A 22,365-nucleotide genomic window follows, 5' to 3' on the forward strand; every position below is an offset into this window, starting at 1 on the left:
AAACAAATTAAATTAGTGTTATCTTGCTAAATATGCAGAGCGGGGATCCCGTGAGGGACTTCCTTAAGAAGTTCCTTCTTACCAGTTTGCTACTTTGAAGCCATGCATGGCCATGTACGAAATGTCAAGTTATTCGAAATGACATTATGCGCAATTTGGCCACTAGTGCCACCGCTGTGTTAACCACTTATTCCATACTTTGATTTCAGGGCCCTGTTTACTTTGTGTTCCTGCTAATGCTTTCCTAGCCATTGACACTAGCGCTAGCAAGCGCAATCCCGGCGCTATCAACGGACAAGCTAGGTAAAGAGCAGCTACCCCTAATTGTTCAAGCTTATGCCTCACAGATGGCCGTGTTGATGCTGAGCCCTTACCCTGCCAGCATTGTGTACAAAAGGATACCCAGGCTCCAGATATCACACGCTGCGTCATAGCCTTGCCGCTTCAGGACCTGTGTGAAAAACAGAAGAAAAAAAACACAAATTAAGTTTTCAGTTTGCCCCTCACATACGTCAAGTGTAATAAGTAGAAGCCGCTATAAAAATTCAATAACATAAAAATGAGAAAATACGTTCCTTTACTACCGTAGAAAAGGCTCAAGTACTTATTTTGACTTTCCGGGATAACGTATGTTTTAGGAAGTGAAGTGTCCACTCTTGCTGACACATCCAGAAACTTTTTTTGCCTTGTAATTAGTTTCTCGATTGTGGCAGCACTTACGTCAGATCGAACCATGTGTCACTTTCCCTTGGTAACAATACTTGCTGCTGTCACGACATCTCTAACGTCCATGCCTTGAAGACCAGGCGTTCACCACTCACCAAGTGACTACTCCTTTAACTCCCTGATGGGAAATATTCAGAGAATGTTGCCAAACTAGTATGCAACTGTTCTTGTCGTATCCAGGGCTTTGCTGATTCCGCACCCTCACTCGAGGAGGAAGCACGTACGGGAGAAACCATGACGACATAGGCTAATACTCTGAGCTCAACTCCCAAATACATTTTCTGAGAGCTAAGTGTAATCTAACTGCAGAAAAGCTGCAGTACACCAGTCTAGTTCAGGTTGCTGAGTGGTCAAACACAGCCGCTTTAAGAACCTTTGTTTGACCCCGTGGTCACAGATTTACAACCCAGCACATTATTAGGACAACAAAAATGAGTACTATTGAACTGGGTATCAATAAACATTCGTTAACTGTTAAGTTAGCCAGAAAGAGGTCCTTCGTTATTTAAATCTAGATAACAATTCAAAATTCTGGATCTGTACATTTGTACATGCTCTGATGTCATTTATGATTGTCAAAATTTCTAAGCATGTGCTGTCTTTTCTGTACTGATACACCTAACGGTAGGGAAGCAATTGTATCCAGTGGAATTTCATGGAAGGTGGCAACGCACATGGGGCAGATTTATTAAAACTTTGCACTGGTGCTAAATCATGCAAAGTGACTCACACAGGGTGCAAAGTCTTCATCAAGTATTTGCTCCCCAGCACAAAACTTGTTTTGAATTGGAAACTTGTCCTAAAAGTAATGCAAATAGTTCTTTGAGAAACCTTGCATCAAGGGTCGTCCCTTGACCAGTACCAAAAAATACCTCCTTGAGGCAGGCATTAACAAGGAAACATTTTTTATTTCTCCTAACGTTTCATAAATTGCATGAGTACTGCATACATCCAAGTATGAAAAGCTTTAAAGTTAATGTAAGCATAGCACTTTTCACTGGAATAGTCACTATGACCATGGTGCAAAGTTATGAGTGTGGTTTTAGGCAGTCTATTTGTGTGCTAGTGCTTGTGAAGAAAGCAGCAGTTTCATATCTTATCAGATATAGCTCTTCCACTGCTCTCTCTCCCTCATGCCATGCAGCAATTTCGGGTGCTGTGCTGCATTTTGCTAGATATTCATAAATGTGATCCGTGGTATGAACATCCACAAAGTGGTAACTTTGTATGTACACATAAACATATGCATAGTGTGAGAAATTGGGTTGTTAGTTAAAGGGGGTGTGAGCCCTTCTCAAGCAACAGCCACAATACTTGTCAGGGTGAGCCACAAAAAGTCAAAAGCACTCAAACAGTAATAAAGTGAAGAAACAACAGGAGAAAAATCCCTCACTATATTAGAAAAATAGAATAAAATGTAATAATTCTTTTGACACCAAAACCACACAAATCTAACGAAAGAACTGGAGTTATACATTTTTAAAGTTTAAAGTAAAAAATAGCACCTAAAGGATCACAGTGCCAAGATCTAGTTACATGCTACAGGTGCTCAGTTGAAAGCTATGGCTGACCGCAATGAAGTACTGTTTGGATACAAGAATTTCATTGGGCCCAGTCTATGCTTACCTTTAGACATAGAAGATTTTTTGTATACAAATGTTTGAGAAGGAATGGTTCAGTGGGGCAAGGAAGCCAGCAGTGTCAAAGAAGGAGGAGCTGTTGTCAGGGAGCCGTTGAACAAAGTCATGGTGAAGATTTCTCAGTTTGGACTTAATCTCTTTATTGGAAGTCAAAAATCTCTGGTGTGATGAAGTCGTAGGCTGTTGCCGATGAGGGATCCATGAGGCCAGATGCCCTTTCGGCGAGAAGCCACTGAACACGATTTACTGCTGCAGAGAAAAACTTAGTATGAGCTATCTCAAAGTCAAGCCGACTGGCGATGCACTTTAGGCAGCTCAGCGAGCAGTTCTCAGAGCACTTTTTAGCTGATAATGTTCTTATGTCTCAAGTTTCGGATTTGGGCTATCTGGGCACCTTTAGCACCACTTCTAAGATTTCAGAACTGGAGGATTCAGGACTGGAGGGTTAGGACTCACCAAGGCTTTTTACAGGTGTGCATTCACGTTTTCAAGGTAGTTGTAGCCTTTTCTGTCCCTGAGGTTCTGATGAAGAGCCCAGCCAACTAACCCTTGGAGTCACTCTGGTAGTCCTGAGTTCCAGTAGAAAAGCAGGTCTCCAGCAACAGGGCATGCCTCTGAGGGCACAGTGTAGACTTCAGGCAGCAGGACAGGCCTCGTGGTGCAGCAGTGTAGTCCTCTGAAGTACACAGCAGGCCACAGGCAGCAGGGCAGCCCTCTGAGAGGCCTCCACAGGTCCGGGCATGAACTGAAGAGAGGGTCTGAGGGTCCTATATTTTATACCTGGTGCCAGCATTGAAGTGGGAAAAATGTTCCTCCCTGCCCTGGCCCCAGGATACCTGGAGGCACAAAAGGCTGGTGTGAAGGTCTTTGTGTGTGGGCTGAGGTTGCGTCTTTGAAATGTAAGTGGAGCAGCACACAGCTCGACCTTTCCCACCCTGTGAGGGTGGTCCTTCCTGCAAACACCCAGTCCTCCTTTTGTGTGACTGTCTGGGAGGAATAAACAAAGGCCAGCTACCAACTACACCTACTCATGTGGCCCAGGAAACAGGCTGCGGAAACCAAACAGTGAAGACTAGAAAACCCAAACTTTCTAAAAGTGTTGTTTTCAGAATTGTGACTTCAAGTTCAACTTTATCATTAGACATCAAACATGCCATTTCTACCTGCTCCCAAGCAAATGTTATCACTTATGAAATGTAGTAAGGTAACCCATCATTATCTTATAGGAGAGGTAGGCATCACAGTAGTAAAAAAATAATTTGTGAGTTTTCTACTACCAGGACATGTAGAACTTAAAAGTACATGTTCAACTTTTTAAGAACAGTGCACCCTCCCCTAGGGGCTGTTTAGGGCCTACCCTATGTGCGATTTATATGTATTAAAAAATGAGTTTTTGAGCGTGGCAAAAGTTTTATTTTGCCAAGGCAAACAGACAGTTTAAAAACTGCACACAGGCTGAGACATGATTTGAGGGACTACTTATGTAGGTGACACAATTAATACTACAGGCTCACTACTAGTATTTAATTTATCAGCCCTAGGTATGGGGTATACCACTTTACTAGGGACGTCTAAGTAAATTAACTATCCCAAACAGGTGCAGGCCAATTTTACCATTTTTTAGGGAGTAAGCACATGAACTTTAGTGCTAGTTAGCAGAGGTTGGGAGCGAACCTGCAAAGAGCGCCAAGTTGATCACATAGCTTTTTAAGTGCATCCATGCACTTTTAAACTTACATTTTCATGTGTAAGTAGTTCATAAAGTGTGGGAATTCACTAGGGGCCACATGTACAAAGATCCGGTTTTGCTACTCGCAAACTGAGAGTCTTAGCAACTCGCAGTTTGCGAGTCGCAAAACCAGATGTACAACAGTGTACTTAACACTGTTTGCGATTCCCAATGGGGTCACAAATGACCTACCTCATGAATATTCATGAGGTAGGTCGCAATTTGCGACCCTATTGGGAATGGCCACACTCACAGGGATGGTGGCCTGCCGGAGACAGCAGACCACCATTTCTGTGACTGCTTTTAAATAAAGCAGTTTTTTTTTGGAAATGCAGTCTGTTTTCCTTAAAGGAAAACGAGATGCATTTCAAAATCAAAAATGAAAAGTTTTCTTTTCATTTTTTCAGGGCAGGCAGTGGTCCCTGGGACCACTACCTGCTCTGAAATATATTTTCACTGCCATTCACAAAGAGGAAGGGGTCCCATGGCGACCCCTTCCTGTTTGCGAATGGGTTAGCACCATTTTGAAACTGGTGCTAACTGCGATTGTTTTGCAGCCGCATTTGCGTTCACAAAACAATCATACATACCATTTGGATTCGGTAATAGGAAGGGACGCCCTTGTCACGCCCCTTCCTAATACCGAATCGCAAAACCCAAACTGCGATTCGGTAACAAGTTCGTTTGGGATGTACAGTTTGGGCTTTGTACATCCCAAATGGATTTTTCAAGTCGCAAACGGGTCGATTCTGCGAAACACCCCTTTGCGACTTGAAAAATGCTTCGTACATCTGGCCCTAGGACCTTTCCGATTTTTTAAGGATTATGTATGTAGGAAAATTTTGGTTTAGAACGCATTTTCAATTTGAAGAAAATATATAGGTGAAGTCTCACATTTACTCTGACCTTATGCCTGTGCTTTTCTACAATGCCGACAATCCAGATAGGTTGGTTTAAGATACATAATTGTAGACTAAGAACTGTATGTGTATAGCACATGTCCTATGCAATTAGCACAGGAATTTGTGAATCAGGAAAAGGGTTGTATATCACGGCAGAACATTCAAAATATGGAACATATTTTATAAATATTATTGCCCAGGTAAGCATAGGTGAGTATAGATTTACCATTCTTAACTCCCCATCTACTTGCCTTGACAATATAGTGGTTGTTTATAAAGTGGATGAAATATTTTTGTAGGTCGATATTTCAACCACAGTTTAGCAACCTTCCACCACGAAAAGGCTGAAAATATGCACTTTATGTAAATATCAGTCTAAGCATCAGAGATTTGCAAGTTTCAGCTGAATCGTTCCCAATGATCTTCAGATTACAACATGATGGTTATCTCTCTCCTGAGCGGAGAATAGGCCCCCAAAATTACACACCCCTGCAATACCAAAAACAAACATTTATGAATCCTGTAAACATTTCAAATTGGTAGACTCCTGTGACGGGACATTTCTGTACAGCTACTTCACATTCTGAATAGGATACCTGCCCTGCTTACAGTCGTCTGCTCACCTAGAGTTTTGAGTATAACAATCTGTAAAACAGAATCACTGAATAGTAAACTGAACTCATTATTCCTATCTGTAGCCAGAGTGGTCCATAGAATGGTATACAGAATGGTATACAGGAATCGGAAGGATAAATGAATAACATACACAAACCGTGCACTGATAACTAGAAACTCTCTTAGCTTGAAGCATTGGCTAATTACTAAGCCCAGTGCAATGTTTGTAAATAAATGAGTGCAGGTGGCCAAAAGAAGCCACCGGCCATTTACTCCTCTAGAACAATCACTTCCCCCCCACTGACACCGTCTACTGTCCATAATGATGCTGCCCATTGTCTGCATCAATAAAGCCCTAAGCTATTTTACAGAGAGAGATGCTAGTGAGCAAGGGGAGATTCCTCACGGGGAAGGACTCTCCACTAAGACAATTAGAAACAGTTGGTCCACAAATTTTTTTTTAGCCCAATTTTCCTTCAAATTGCAAAAAAGCGGTAGACTTTGAAAGGGCACTCATGAAATATCCCAGTACATTGACGGTCCAAAATAGTAGGAGTCCAAGGACCGGCACTTGCACCTAGAGTTCTTCTGAAGTTGGTACATTGTGTACCATTAAATTAGGTAATAGTACCATCTGTTATTTGCAAAAATGTAGAAGGAAACTGTTGGAAACCACCCTCTCTACAGGGCCACCCCCAAACTCACTGCCTTACTTCTCCTACTTTTACCACTGCTGACCGCTGCTAAAGTGCATGTGTTTACTCCCCTAAACATGGTTTGATTGGCATATACATGATTGGCATACTTAATTTACTTGGACGTCCCTTGTAAAGTGTACACCATATACCCAGGGCCTATAAGTTAAATGCTACTAGTGGGCCTGGAGCACATATTGTGCCACCCACCTAAGTAACACCTTAAATATTTCCCAGACCTGCCATTACAGCCTGAATGCAGTGTCCCACTGCAATGTCGACTGGCATTTAAAACATATTGCTAACCCTTAAATTCCCCATTTATTGCATATGCGCTACCCCTAAGGTAGGCTCTAGGTAGTCAATAGGGCAGCATGCTGTGTAATTAAAAGGTAGGACATGCCCCTTTGAGTTTTGCATGTCCTGGTAGTGAAAACCTCCCATATTTACTTTCCACTCTTGTGAGGCCCACCCCTCCCATACCATAGAATAACATTGGGGATTCCTTCTTACATTTAATCAAATGTAAATCCTAAATGAGAGGAGGTAGATTTATCCTGTTTGGTATCTATGAACAAGTAATGATATACTCTCTTTAATGATAAGGTTGAATTTATCATTACAAGTTTGCATTTTCCTGCGCTTAGCCCTCTGTGCCTGCAGCCTGCCCTGGTTCACTTGACTGAGTGTAGCTGACAGTTAGGACTTTGTGGATCCCTCCAAACACTCACACAATAGTGGGATTAGCATCCTGAATGGTCCATCAACTGGTGGGGGGGGGGTGGAGCTGAGCACAGGCCTACTTGCACCTGAATGGATGTGCCATGACTCCTCACAATAGATTTAAGTACCATGTATTGTCTGGGCAGCCCTCTTGGAGCTAGGGAAGGGGAGGCAGGAAACTCCCAAAACTTCAAATAACATTTCTGGAAACTTCTATCACCTTCTGGAAGCAGGGCATCAGGGTATAAAAATAGGGTTCTCAAACACACTCTTCAGTTTACTACTCGACCTGTGAAAAGCCTCACAGAGGACTTCCTGCTGCTGTGACCTGATGTAGGGTCTATCAGTCTGCTGCTGTACTTGGAAGGACTGCTTTGCTGCCTGGAGCATGCCTTGAACACTCATAGACCTGCTGTTGACCCCTGAATCTTCACCTGCACCCAGGACTTCCAGAAGTCACTCCAAGGGCTAGTTTGCTGGCTTCCTGTTCAGAGTCACAGGGACATAACAGGCTCCCACCATCTCAGACCTGCTCCTGGAACCAGCCCATGTGAGTCTGCCCCCCTCCCCCCAAGAGATTCCCATCCACTTCTGGACCCTTGATTGTGTTGCTCAGTGTGCTCAGATGGCCAAATTCCAATACTGAGGACTTAGACAAAGTTTTGCAAAAAAAGGTGCTTTGAGAACCAGGAGGAGACTGAGGCCAACCTGGTCACCTATCTACCTGAGGTACATCACCTGTCTGATTGACTTTGTGGCTTCTCTTGCTACATTCTTCATCACAGCAGTAATCCGTTACAGTGGTCCTTCATTAATGGGGTATCAAACCTCTTTGTACTGTTTTCGGCTACAGCCTTCTGCTTCATCCCACTGGAGATTTTTGACTTCCATCTTGACGACTAAGTCCAAAGGTAAAAATCTTCACAACAGCTTTGCTCCACAGCTATCCGGCGATGATGCTCCCACCTCAGAGACTTCTGCAGTCTTGCCCCGTTGAACTTCCACCTTCTCAAAGATTTTTTCTTCAAAAATATTCCAAATCTAAAGGTAAGTGCTAACTGGCCCAGATTCACTTTGTGTATCTGAGCAGCCCTCCTTCACGGTCGACCTTAACTTTTTACTTTGTCCCGGTCTAGTGCAACCAGATGTTCAATGTTGGCACTTTTTGCTTTTAAGTGCTATTTTGAACCTTAAACTTTAAAAATTCATAACTCCAGTTCTACCAGTTGAATTTTCGTCATCTTGGTGTAAAATAATTGAAATCTACTCTATTTTTATTATTGGGATTCTTATTGTTTTGTGCTTTCACTTTATTGCTGTTTACACATTGCCTCTAAGTTAGGCCTGACTCCTTTCTGTGCCGAGCTACCCAGGGTTAAGCACACACTAATTTAGTGGCTCACCCTGCAAGGGACTGTGGGCCAGATGTAGCAAAGGATTTGCGCGTCGCAAACTGCGAAAATCGCCGTTTGCGAGGCGCAAATGCCTCTTTGCCATGCAGAAATGCATATTGCGAGTCGGGACCGACTCGCAATATGCATTTCAGAATCGCAAATAGGAAGGGGTGTTCCCTTCCTATTTGCGTTTCGGAGTGGTATGCAATACCATTTGCGACCGCATATACGGTCGCAAATGGTGTCGCAGTTACCATCCACTTCAAGTTGATGGTAACCCACTCGCAAATTGGAAGGGGTCCCCAGGGGACCCCTTCCAGTTTGTGAATGGACCCAAAACAATTTTTTCAGGGCAGGCAGTGGTCCAAGGGACCACTGCCTGCCCTGAAAAAATACCGAAACGAAAGATTTCAGTTTTTTTTAAAGTGCAGCTCGTTTTCCTTTAAGGAAAATGGGCTACACTTAAAAAAAAAAAACTGCTTTATTTACAAGCAGTCACGAACATGGAGGTCTGCTGACTACAGCAGGCCTCCATGTTTGCGATGCCTAGACTCGCTATGGGGCCGCAATTTGCGACCCACCTCATGAATATTAATGAGGTGGGTCATTGCGACCCCATAGCGAGTCGCAGACGGTGTCTGAGACACCGTTCTGCATTGCAAATTGCGACTTGCAATTTGCGAGTCGGAAGAACTCGCAAATTGCAAGTCGCAATTTGCAATTTTCCTGCATCTGGCCCTGTGTCTTTTGCTTGACCAGGGCTCACACCCCAGTCAACCAACAACCCAATTTCCCACAGAAACACTATACATTATTGATATTAAGTTAATATCTTCAATGCACATATAATACACACTGTTATAAGCCACTTTGAGTTCTGTGACCATATAGTAGTAATCATTTAGGGTTGTCATATGAACAGCAAAAACTTTGATTAAAGGCATCAAAAAACCTCTTCTGTTCCAGTTCAAATGTATATGCAAATAGTTTATTCACAAATGCCATTACATTTTGGAGAACACTCCCAGTTCATTTGAGTCTAGAGCTTTATTCATACAGTTTAAACCAATGACAAAAAATGATTCAAGCAGTTCCACATTATCTTTCAGTTAGTGCAAAGAAAAGGTTGTACTGTACCAAGAGGCACCTAGGTGCACTGCACAGATGCTGTCCTCATCATACGTGGGGTATTGTGACATGGTGTTATCAGCAGGATAATTCAGTAGGTTCATACATCTGTTTCAGTATGTCTGAACACAGGCTTAAATATCCATGATGGCTAAGACATTCATCATTCAGATGGTAATAAAGAAAGCACTACTCAGTTAATTAATGTTAATATCTGTTATTAGCATTTTATAATATAAGGTGAAACATATGCTGTTCAAGCTTCACAATGCTACATTCTCCTATTTGGCTGGAAAGCTTAAAGTCTCTAGCGCCTAATGGAGCACGAGGTATACAGAATCCCTTCTTCTGGAGCCACTGACATTCAAGCATGAACACCACATGAAACAGGCCTTCTCTGGCAGTGCCAAAATAATTTGGAACTCCCTCAAACAAGGCCTACCCTCTACAGCGAATCATGCCACCTTGAAGAAGGAATTCAGAACCCTTTTATTTCAAAGGCACTTTGGATGAAACAGCTATATCTTTTTTTATTTGAGTTATCTGTTTTTGATTGTCTTTGTCTGCTCTTTCCTATTTGAGTTGTAGCAGTATTTATATAACAATAATTCACTTGTTTAACTGCCTGCTGTCTTGCAAAACAATTTAATGTCCTTTGGCAAAATAGAGCTACATAAAACCTCAAAAATATAAATAAATAAAGGCTTACATCATTTTAACAGAGGTGTTTAGAATTTAAGTCATGTGTGACACCTGCAACCAGGACTAACTTTTCAGCTAATGGCACTTTCCATGCTGGGATTTTTAAGCCCATGCTTACAATAATAACAAGCATTGGCAAACCAATAGGTCTCACCTATCAAGAGCAATTGGCTTTGGCAATGTTTTTTGTCATGTGTTACACCAGCGTGGCTCCTGTTCAGCAATGGCTAAAGGTTAGCGGTGTGGAGTGCCATAAGTGGAGTGGGGGAGTAGAGTGTTGTAGAGTCGACTAGTTGGAGTAGAGCATCACAGAGTGAAGTAGGTGGGAGTAGAGTATCATAGAGTGGAGTGGGGAGTAGAGTGTTGTAGAGTCGATTTGTTGGAGTGTCCTAGACTGCAGTAGGGACAGTAGAGTGCCATAGTGTTGAGTAGAAGGGAGCAGAGTGCAGTGGTTTAGTGGCAGAGAATGTCGGATAGTGAACTGTCATAGAGTGGAGTGCCATAGAGTTGGGAGAAGTGGGATGGAATAGGGTGGAATGGGATAAAGTGGATTGAGGAAGAGGGGTGGACTGGATTGAAGTAGAGTGGAGTGGGGTGGGGTGAGTGGTGTGGGTGGTGTGGGTGGATTGAAGTAGGGGTGGACTGGATGGGGTGGATTGGATTGGAGTGGGGTGGATTAAACTGGGGTGGGGTGGATTGGGGTGAGATGGATGGGAGTGGGGTGGACTGGAGTGGGGTGGATTGGACTGAGGTAGGGTAGATTGGAGTGGGCTGGATAGATTGGATTTGGGTGTGGTGGGGTGCATTGGATAGGGGTACAGTGGATAAGGGTGGGGAGGATTGCACTGAGGTGCAGTGGACTGGAATGGGGTGGTTTGGATTGGAGTGAGCTGGGTTGGATTGGAGTAGGGTGGACTTAACTGGGGTTGTATGAATTGGATTGGAGTCGAGTGGGGTGGATTGGACTGGGTAGGGCTGGATTGATGTGGGGTGGACTGGAGTGGTGTGAATTGGATTGGCGTGGGGTGTATTGGATTGCAGTGGTGTGGATTTAACTGATGGGTAGATTGGAGTGGGTTGGGTGGATTGGATTGGATTGGATTGGGGTGGGTTGGATTAGGGTGGATTGTACTGGGGTCCAGTGAATTGGAGTGGGGTGGATTGCATTGAGGTAGGGTGGATTACATTATATGGGGTGAATAGGATTGAGTGGGGCAAATTAGATTGAGTGTGTGGATAAGGTGGAATGGTTTGGATTGGAGTGGGGTGGATTGGAATGAAAGGGGTGATGTGGTTTGGATTGGAGTGGGGTGGGGTGGATTGGATAGGAGTGCAGTGGATTGGACTGAAGTGGGGTGGAATGGATTGAAGATGGGTGGATTGAAATTGGGTGGGGAGGATGGGAGTTGGATGGATTGGATTGGAGTGGGGTGGATTGTAGTGGAGTGGATTGGATTGCAGTGGGCTGGATTGGATTGGAGTGGGGTGGATTGGACTGAGGTAGGGTTGATTGGAGTACTGTGGGTAGATTGGATTTAGGGGTGGGGTGGATTGGATTGGATTGGGGTGCAGTGGATAGTAGTGGTGTGTATTGCACTGAAGTGGGGTGGACTGGAAAAGGGTGAATTGGATTGAGTGAGGTGGATTACATGAGGGGGATTGGATTGGAGTGGGTCTGATTGGACTGGGGTGGATAGGAGTGGAGTAGAGTGGACTGGATTGGATTGGAGTGGGGTGGATTGGACTAGAGTGGGGTGGGGTGGATCGGATATGAGTAGATTGGAGTGGGGTAGTTTGGAATGGGGTGGATTGGGTTTGAGTGGAGTGGATTAGATTAGATTAGAGTGTGGTGGATTGGATTGCAATGTTGTGGGGAGGATGGGAGTTGGATGGATTGGATTGGACTGGGGTGGATTGGAGTGGAGTAGAGTGGACTGGATTGGATTGGAGTGGAGTGGAGTGGGGTGGATCGGATATGAGTGGGGTAGATTTGAGTGGGGTAGTTTGGAATGGGGTGGATTGGGTTTGAGTGGAGTGGATTAGATTAGATTAGAGTGTGGTGGATTGGATTGCAATGTTGTTGATTGGAATTGAATGGGGTGGATTGTAGTGTGGTGGAATGGAGTGGGGTGGATTGGATTGGAGTGGGGTATATTGGAGTGGAGTGGACTGGGTTGCACTGGGGTAGATTGGAGTGAGGTGGGTCGGATTGAGTGGGGTAGAATGACTGGGGTGGATTGATTTGGATTGGGGTGTATTGGGGTGGACTGGATTAGGATGAGGTTGGGTGGAATGGTTTAGGGTCGGGTAGATTAGATTGGGGTGGAGTTGATTGGATTGGGATGGAGTGGATTGGATTTGGGGTGAAGTGGATTAGAATGGGGTCTACTGGATTGGGATGTGATGGGTTGGGCTGGGTGAGGTGGACTGGATTGGGGTGGATTGGAATGGGGTGGATTTCACTGGTAGGATTACATTGGAGTGAGGTAGGTTTAGTTGGGGTGGAGTGGACTGGATTTAAGTTGGGTGGATTGGACTGCACAAGGGTGGATTGAACTGGAGTGGGTTGAATTGGACCGGAGTCAGGTGAATTGGATTGTGTGGTGTAGGCTACATTGGAGTGGGGTGGATTAAAGTGATTTGGAGTGGGCTGGATTTGACTGAGTAGGGCAGATTAAGGTGGATTCAGTTAGATTGGGATTGATGATAGTGGGCTCTGATTGGAGCGGGTGGGTGGACTGGATTTCAGTGGGGTGGGTTGGGTTGTAGCAGATTGGATTGGAGTGGGGTGAAGTGAATTGGAATGATGTGGAATGGATTGAAGTGGGGTGGATTGTATGAGACTGGAGAGGGGTGGATTGGGTTGGATGGGATTGGAGTGGGTGGGTTGGATTGGAATGGGCTGGATTGGAGTGGGGTTGATTGGAGTGGGGTCGATCAGAGTGGGATTGGTTGAATTGGTAAGGGGTGGGTTAGAGTAGAGTGGGGTGGGTTGGATTGGAGTAGGGTGGATTGAAGTGGGGTGGGGTGGTTTGGATAGAAGTGGGGTGGGATGGGTTGGATTAGAATGGGGTGGTTTGGATTGGAGTGGGCTGGGTGGTATTGAAGTAGGATTAACTTAACTGGGGGTGTAGTAGAGGGTGATGGATTGGACTGGAGTGGGCTGGATGGAGGTGGAGTGGACTGGAGTGGTGTGAAATGCATTGGAGTGGTGTGGATTTAATTTATGGGGGGGATTGGAGTGGGGTGGGGTGGGATGGATTGGTTTGGGGTAGGTTGGATTGGGGTGAATTGTATTGGAGTCCAGTGAATTGTAGTGGGATAGATTGCATTGAGGTAGGGTGGATTGGACTGTGCGGGGTTAATAGGATTGAGAGGGTGAATTAGATGGAGTGGGTGGATTAGGTGGGGTGGATTGGATTGGAGTGGGGTGGACTGATGGAGTGGGTGCGGTGGTTTGGATTGAAGTGGGATGAATTAGAGTGCAGTGGGTTGGATAGGAATGTGGTGGATTGGACTGGAGTGGGGTGGTATGGATTGAAGATGGGTGGAATGAAATTGGGTGGGGATGATGGGAGTTGGAAGGATTGGATTAGAGTGGGGTGGAGTGGGTTGGACTGCAGTGGGATGAATTAGATTGGAGTGAGGTGGATTGGATTGAGTGGGGTGAATTGCCTTGAGGGAGGAGGATTGGATTGAGCGGATTGAATTGGATGGCCTGTATTGGATTGGAGTGGGTGGACTGGGTGCAGAACTGGACTGGAGTGGGGTGGATTAGAATGAGGCAAATTGAAGTGGGAAGATTGAATTGGTGTGAGTTGCCAGGATTGGAGTGTGGTGGATTTGAGTGGATCAAATTGGGGTTAGTGGCTTGTACTGGAGTAGGGTGTATTGATTTGGAGTGGGGTAGAGTGGATTGGTGTGGGGTGAGTGGGGTCCATTGGTGTGGATTGGAGTGGGGTGGATTAATTGGAGTGGGTGGATTGGAGTGTGTTGCACAATTATGTGTTGAAGCATAATTTCAGAAATTACATATTAGAAAGAAACAATATTGCTTTGCAATATTTAGAACAAGATAATCATCGTCTTTTGAGAACAGTGCCCACAAGCAAAAACAAAACAAAGCATGAGTGCAAATTGACAACAGAAGACTTGAAAAAAAATAAAAGAAAGTTAAGTATAGAAAATAAAACTTTGCAATTTTGTTTGCCCTTCTGGGCACATTTTTACCAGTCACACACACCTTCTGTTTGCAGGGCACAAGAAGTTAAAAAGAAAAATATAGCACCTCAATCACATCGGGAGCAGTGGACGGGCACTGATCAAGTTGAATCTATTAATGCTTGGTTCCTGCTCTGCAAAATGGAACGGAAATTATGCTAGCCAGGAAGGGACCAATTTGAGGCTGCAGTGTCTCGCAAGCAAGATGTATACGCTGGCACATGCTATTGCAGGCTCAACCTAAAATCATGGGCTCATGTGTTCCTGTGTGGCCCTTCTGAAAGCTTGACTGGTCATCTGCCAGTTGCTTAGTACCATACTAGCAGTGCTTAATTTGTACTTAAAAAAGTGCCGGTGCCCAAAGTCCTCTTCTTAAACTCTCGGCTGCTGCAATTAAATGTGTGAACACAGAATACTGTGGCAGCGTAATCCTGAAGCCATCTCGAGCCTCTTCAATCCATTTAAAGCCACTCCCCGCCCCTTCAGCTCACTCTTGCAGCTTTCTGTTTTCTCCCATTGTTGCGCTTTTTCGTTTTTCTCTTCCACCATCTTTCCCATATGTGTCTTTTGTTCGCAGTAAATGCTTGAGGCAGAAAAATAAGTGACGCCCCTCAAAAAAAAGTGCCGGTGCTCCGCATTGGAAACAACAAGCACAAATTAAGCACTGCTTACTAGGCTTTTAATCGGGTACTACTGAGTTAAATATTTGCGTAGATGGTGTAAAGCCATTGAATGCCACTGGTGTCTGGAGCAACCACAAATGGCCAAAAGAGAACACTAAAAAGACTTAATTACAAGGGGAATGGGTGCGCCTGAAAGTCAAAATGTAATTTTTCCTGGAGTTCTGAAATCCTTGCATGATATGAAATGCAAGAAATAAAAAAACGAAATTATCAACAGAGTCCTGGCCAGCCTTCCAATTGACCACTTAGATACCACTAGACACCCATAAATACACATAACAGCAGCTGCATCCACTAAACAACAGCTATATTTCATGTAACTTCTCAATTTGAATTTTGTCCAAGGAAAGAGGCTGTGAGAGGGAGCGGAGTGTCTGGTTAAATACATGTTTTTCACGTCAAAAGCATGAAGGATATACAGGCCATGAGATGGTGCGCATGGCTAGAGTGACTAAAAACGTTGGGTCATGTGTTCCCATGTGGCCCTTGGCAAATCTTGACTGGCCATATGCCAGTTGCTTATTACTGTACTTGGCTGTTAATGTGGTACTAATGCGATGAAATCTTTGCCCAAATGTCGTAAAGTAATTGAGTGCATCTCGTTTGTGGAGCAACCACAAATGGGCAAAAGAGAATACCAGAAAAGCTTTATTACAAGGGGGAAAGGGAGCAGCCGATAGACAAAATGACATTTTTCCTGTGATTCTGAAATCATTACATGATCTGGAATGCAAGAAATAAAAAAATATATAATGAACAGAACATCCTGCTCAGCCTTCCAATTGACCACTTCGGTGCCAATAGACACACATAAATATATATAACAGCAGCTGTGTCCCCCTAATAACAGCTATATTTCATATAACTGTTGATTCGGTGAAAGGCATGCTTTTCTGGTCAAGAGAATGAAGAAGACACAAATCATGAGATGGTGAGCGTGGCTAAAATGACTAAAAACATTGGGTTATCTGTTTCCAAATGACCCTTCGCAATGCTTAACTGGTCATCTGCCAGTTTCTTATTACTCTACTTGGCAGTCAATTTGGTACTAATGAGGTGAAATCTTTGCCCAGATATAGTATAAAGCCATTGAAAACGACTGGCTCGAGAAAGGTTGACATCTCTCCCTTTACAAAAGTAATAAATATATTTTGCAAGATCTCACAACCTGAAAACAGCCAGTTTGGAGTTGCTAGGGGTGAAAAGGGGTGGAGCAGGTAGTTACAGTGCAACAGTCTGTGGATCCAAGCTTTTAGGCTACCTTAACCACCTTAGATGACTTTAAATTGCTCACATGTCTTTGTTTACGCGTAATGGGTGTTAAAGGATGGAGCAAGCGTCCTGTGAGATGGGCAAATAATCAAAGGCTGTGTCTGGGAATCAGGCTACTTTCCTAGCTGCAGACATAGCCATCGCTGTAGTAAGCAACATGTGTTTTGGATTGTAAATCAATCCTTCTGAGCTAACAAATCATATAAACTGCCTTTTTTCTAGACTAGAAGTGAAGCGTAAGGAAAATCTGTTTGATTATCTTTTTTTTAATTGCCATTAGTCCTCACACTGAAATATTTAGGGAATCCCTCTTCCATTGGAAAATAATAAACCCATAACAAATGCAGCTGTTTCCCTGCGGTTTTTTAATTTTAAAATATTTCGTCTAGCTGGCTCTACAGAACTGCACTTAATATAACTGTTTAACAGGGCATTTATGGAATAATTCAGGTAGTTCCCTCAATAAAATTAACTGTAAATGCAAATGGTTGAAAAGCTCTAACTTTACAAATACAAAACGAACTGCAAGAAAAGAAAATACTAAAATAAATAAATTATAATGCAATAAAAGTGACACACGATGCCAGACAGAAACAAAAAAAATAGTTTTAAAAAACAACCACACGAAGAAAGGTAACTGCAATGCTTCTATAAACACTTGCAGAAAAATAACTCAATTAGAATACAAAATATTTATAAGCATTAAAAAGCCTACACACGCTGCCTGACAGGCACTATGCTTAAAAGCTTGCAGAATTTAACACACAGACAATAATGCCAGATCTTTAAAAACGTACAAAAAGCAACACACTATGACTAACTGAATAAACGAAAGTAACTTAATTATAATACAAAACGTTTTTACTGTTAAAAAGTCTACACAGGCTTCGCTATTAATGAACACCAAATACAAATAAATCAAGCATAATGCAAAAATGCGATACACACTGCTGAGCAGAAACCAAAGAAATAGCTTTTAAAAGGCAACACATCAACTAGGATGTTCCCACAAGCACTTGCAGAAAATTAACCTACACACAAAAAATGTAAGCCCACAAGTTTAAATTGATTTTATTAGTTTATAAAAACCATTAAAAAAGACAATAAAAATTCCAGTAAGGCAATCATATCAGTGAGATTAAAAACAATAAAAACAATTTATTCTGATATCCTCTTTTGAACAAAGCTATAAACAAACATAACCAAGTGTATAAATGAAACCAATCATGAGCTTGAGCAAGATACAGTTGTGGCTGGCTACACCAATTAAGAAACAGATATGTCTAATAATCAACATTATACTAAATTAATTCTAACATATGAGATAGATTTCCTGATGTACCGAATTCTTATGCTAATTGTTAGAAATTGAGTCTTTGGTTGACAGTCACGTTACCCCCTTTTCAAGCAAGGACCCTCACTCTAGTCAGGGTAAAAGAGAATCACCCTCAGCTAACCCCTGCTTACCCCCTTGGTAGCTCAGCAGAGCAGTAGACTTAACTTCAGAGTGCTAGGTGTAAAGTATTTGTGCCAACACACACAGTAACTTAATGAAAACACTACAAAATGACACAACACGGGTTTAGAAAAATAGGAAATATTTATCTAAACAAAACAAGACCAAAACGACAAAAATCCGCAATACACAAGTCAAGTTATCAATAAAAATGCAAAAAGAGTCTTTAAGTAGTTTTAAACATGCACTAACACTGTTAGCATGAAAAAGTACCTTGGGTGCGTCAAAAATAACCCTGCACGGGCGAGTGTGCGTCAAAAAGGGCTCGCGATGTGTCGATTCCACTCACGAGCGGGAGCTTGCATTGTTTCTCCTTTTGCCAGATCGGGGTGCGTTATTTCTTCTCTCCACAGGAGAACGATGCGTCGATCTGGTCAGCACTCTCGGGTCTGGGCAGGCCTTGCGTTGTTTTTACATACCCAGCGGTACTTGAGTCAGAAATCCAGCCGCACGATGATCTGAAAACCACGCAGCGCAGGTTGCGATCTCCCAGCCTCTGTCAGCAATGATGCGTGTCGTTTCTCCTCCTCCGTGCATCGATTCTTCGGTCGCGTTTCTCGCAAGCGTCGATTTTCAGCTGCGGAGCCGGCGGCGCGTTGTTTCTTCAGCCGCAGATTGGATTCGCATCGATCTTTTCCCCACACTGCGCTCTGTGCGTGGAATTTCTTTTCTTTAGGCTGCCAGCTTCTCATTTCAGGGTCCCAGGAACTGGATGGGCACCACATAGCAGAGAATCTCCAGAGACTCCAGGTGCTGGCAGAGAGAAGTCTTTGCTGTCCCTGAGACTTCAAACAGCAGGAGGCAAGCTCTAAATCAAGCCCTTGGAGAATTCTTCTCAAGATGGAAGGCACACAAAGTCCAGTTTTGTCCCTCTTACTCTGGCAGAAGCAGCAACTGTAGAATAGCTCCACAAAGCACAGTCACAGGCAGGGCAGCTCGTCAGCTCTTCTCCAGGCAGAGGTTCCTCTTGTTTCTAGAAGGGTTTCTAAAGTCTGTGGTTTTGGGTGCCCTTCTTATACCCAATTTCTCATTTGAAGTAGGCCTACTTCAAAGTAAAGTCTCTTTTGAATGTGAAATCCTGCCTTGCCCAGGCCCCAGACACTCACCAGGGGGTTGGAGACTGCATTGTGTGAGGGCAGGCACAGCCCTTTCGGGTGTATGTGACCACTCCTCCCCTCCCTTCTAGCACAGATAGCTCATCAGGATATGCAGGATACACCCCAGCTCCCTTTGTGTCACTGTCTAGTGTGAGGTGCGACCAGCCCAACTGTCAAACTGACCCGGACAGGGAATCCACAAACAGGCACAGTCACAGAAATGGTATAAGCAAGAAAATGCTCACTTTCTAAAAGTGGCATTTTCAAACACACAATCTTAAAATCAACTTTACTAAAAGATGTATTTTTAAATTGTGAGCTCAGAGACCCCAAACTCCACATGTCCATCCGCTCCCAAAGGGAATCTACACTTTAATCAGATTTAAAGGTAGCCCCCATGTAAACCTATGAGAGGGAACAGGCCTTGCAACAGTGCAAAAACGAATTTAGCAATATTTCACTTTCAGGACATATAAAACACATTATTATATGTCCTACCTTAACCATACACTGCACCCTGCCCTTGGGGCTACCTAGGGCCTACCTTAGGGGTGTCTGACATGTACGAAAAGGGAAGGCTCAGGCCTGGCAAGTGGGTAGACTTGCCAAGTCGAATTTATAGTTCAAACTGCACACACAGACACTGCAGTGGCAGGCCTGAGACATGATTACAGAGCTACTTATGTGGGTGGCACAACCAGTGCTGCAGTCCCACTAGTAGCATCCGATTTACAGGCCATGGCACCTCCTTTTGCACTTTACTAGGGACTTACTAGTAAATCAAATATGCCAATCATGGATAAGCCAATTACATACACATTTTGTAAAGGAGCACTTGCACTTTAGCACAGGTTAGCAGTGGTAAAGTGCCCAGAGTAACAAAACAGTAAAATCAGCACATATCAACAACCTGAGAAACATAGGCAAAAAGTTAACGGAGAGCTCGCCTAGGATGAAAAGTCTAACACCAAGGACACATATTATTCCAGCTTCATAGAGGACAAAATATCAGAAACTAATGGACTTTAAATGAAGTGACCCTAACCAAAACAACCCAGTACTGGTCCATCACCAAATTTAGTTCACAAGGAGTTGTAATTTGCAAAATTAGGCAAGGGGTGTATTTAATTTCATTAGTCTAAAAACATGTGCCAATTATGCTTCGACCTTAACGAGTATCCCTCCACTGACCCATCTTCAGTTTTTGATATTAGCAAATATAACGTGCAAAATTAGACATAAAGTGCATATTCTATGTTGATGTCTTCGCTAGAAGATATAGGGGGTTATTACAACTTTGGAGGAGGTGTTAATCCGTCCCAAAAGTGATGGTAAAGTGACGGATATACCACCAGCTGTATTACGAGTCCATTATATCCTATGGAACTCGTAATACGGCTGGTGGTATATCCATCACATTTGGGACGGATTAACACCTCCTCCAAAGTTGTAATAACCCCCATAATGTGCAAAAAAAATAATAATAATTCAACCTTATGAGAGTCCAATATCAATACATTCATAAGTAAATATAAAATGCAAAATATTGCAGCAAAAAATGTAGTGTTCGATCAACACAGAAACCAGTTGTTGTAGTATCTAACATTTAGACCCCATATTGTTTATCAGCATACCCTAGTGCCAGCTGAACTCCAGTACTCAGTGCTAGCATGGTGTGCCAGAGATGCATGTTGTCTGCAGTTCATGAACCAAGTCAATATATCATAACTGATGGATGACAAATATGAAAGGTAATTAACAATTTGGCACCAAATATCTTCTCAGCATGTCAGGTCTCTAGCCCAGTTTCAATCTTCAGTAACTATCAGTTGATGCAACAAGTGTTGTGAAACTTTCCAGAAATTGGACCAGCCTAATATTCAACATTCCATTCTTTGGATAAAACGACCCAATGAGGGCTGGTCTACACACCCTGATCCTCAGTACATTAAACTCCTTTTTCAGCAGTTTTATTCTCTGATTAACGCCATACAGACACAGAAAACATGCAGCAATGTTTCCACAGCCAGATGGCATAAGCACCATTCCTGATTCCCACGTTGAACATCCTCCCTCCATTTAGGTAGGAAATCTAACTTTGTAATATCTCCAGGTCTTAACCTTAGGAAACTCTGTTTTATTTTCAGGGAATAAGAGGCAGCCAAAATAGGAAATTCCGTACATGCTTTAAAAGATTTTAGCACCAACCACCCATGTGACCGCTTAAATAACTCCTCCTTGTCTTCAGTCCAGCTCTGGAGCTTAATTGACTTGTTAACTGCTTACCTAAAAGCCAGACCAGGCATATTGCAATCCCATAGGTCACCCAGATCCAGCTGCTTTATGCTTTTTTTCCAGATGGTTCTTATAGTTACTATTGCCCTGCTCAAGATAAATTTCCAGTCAAACTAAATTCGATAATGATCCTTACGAGGATTGCCGCAATTTATGACAGCATTTTACAAAAGCTGCAGGTCTAGCAAGTGACTGTTTTACTAGCAAAAATTCCAGTCTGACTTGAGTGATGTTGACCTGGGTAACCCGAAAGGTTTGCTTCTATTAGTTTACCATTAGTTTGTCCAAAAGAGAGCTCTCCGCACCCCACATTATTTCTTTGCCTTAGGAAAGCGTAGGTAGTAACTTAGCTCTTATAACTGATGCAAACGGATTGAGGGTGGACCCATGGATAGTTCTTGCTAATGTTCCAAAGGCATGGTTGAGTGCCTGAGCTTTATCCTTCATCACTTACCTGTGGGATGAATATGAGCCTCTTGAGCCTATCTTGACCCCTAACTATGTATATGTGGATGTTTCAGCAATTAGCTTTCCGTTTAGGTGCCATTTACACTGGTTGGAAGGTCTACGATCAAAAATGATCACTTTTGTTTTGCTTTGATTTATTTTGAGACTATTGATCTTAATATATCCCCTGAACTGTTCAATAATCTTTGTAAACCTATTCTGGAATTCCTAAAGAGCAGCGATAATCTGCATATTACAGGTTGGACCGCTGACATCCTTCAAGGGTAGGTGGATATCCTAACAGCCTGTCTGGTGCTGTAGAAAGGTCGGCAATATATACATTAAAAAGAAGTGTTGCTAAAAACACAGCCTTGTTTTAGGCCGGAGGTTGTTTTAACTGCCCTAAACAAATGGGAACCCTCCCCGGGCTTAGTTTTTACCCAGGTATCAGAATAAAGCATTATAATGGCATTCAGGATATTCAAAGGTAGTCCCCATCACTGTAATTTTGCCCAAAGATTGCCCCGAGGGACACAATCAAAGGCTGCTTTAAAATCAATAAAGCACATATAAAGTGGGG

At 43.2% G+C, this 22,365-nt stretch overlaps 1 protein-coding gene across 1 annotated transcript in view; it reads right to left on the reverse strand.

The window, feature by feature from the left end:
• Positions 1–22,365, reverse strand: part of RPS6KA2 (ribosomal protein S6 kinase A2) — a 1,517,835-nt gene that overhangs the window by 81,947 nt on the left and 1,413,523 nt on the right. Inside the window, exon 18 of the mRNA XM_069234488.1 lies at positions 375–451. Coding sequence (XP_069090589.1) covers positions 375–451 — 77 coding nt within the window. The remainder of the gene's footprint in view (positions 1–374; positions 452–22,365) is intronic.

The sequence above is a fragment of the Pleurodeles waltl genome, chromosome 5 (genome assembly GCF_031143425.1).
Source record: "Pleurodeles waltl isolate 20211129_DDA chromosome 5, aPleWal1.hap1.20221129, whole genome shotgun sequence".
NCBI lineage: Eukaryota > Metazoa > Chordata > Amphibia > Caudata > Salamandridae > Pleurodeles > Pleurodeles waltl.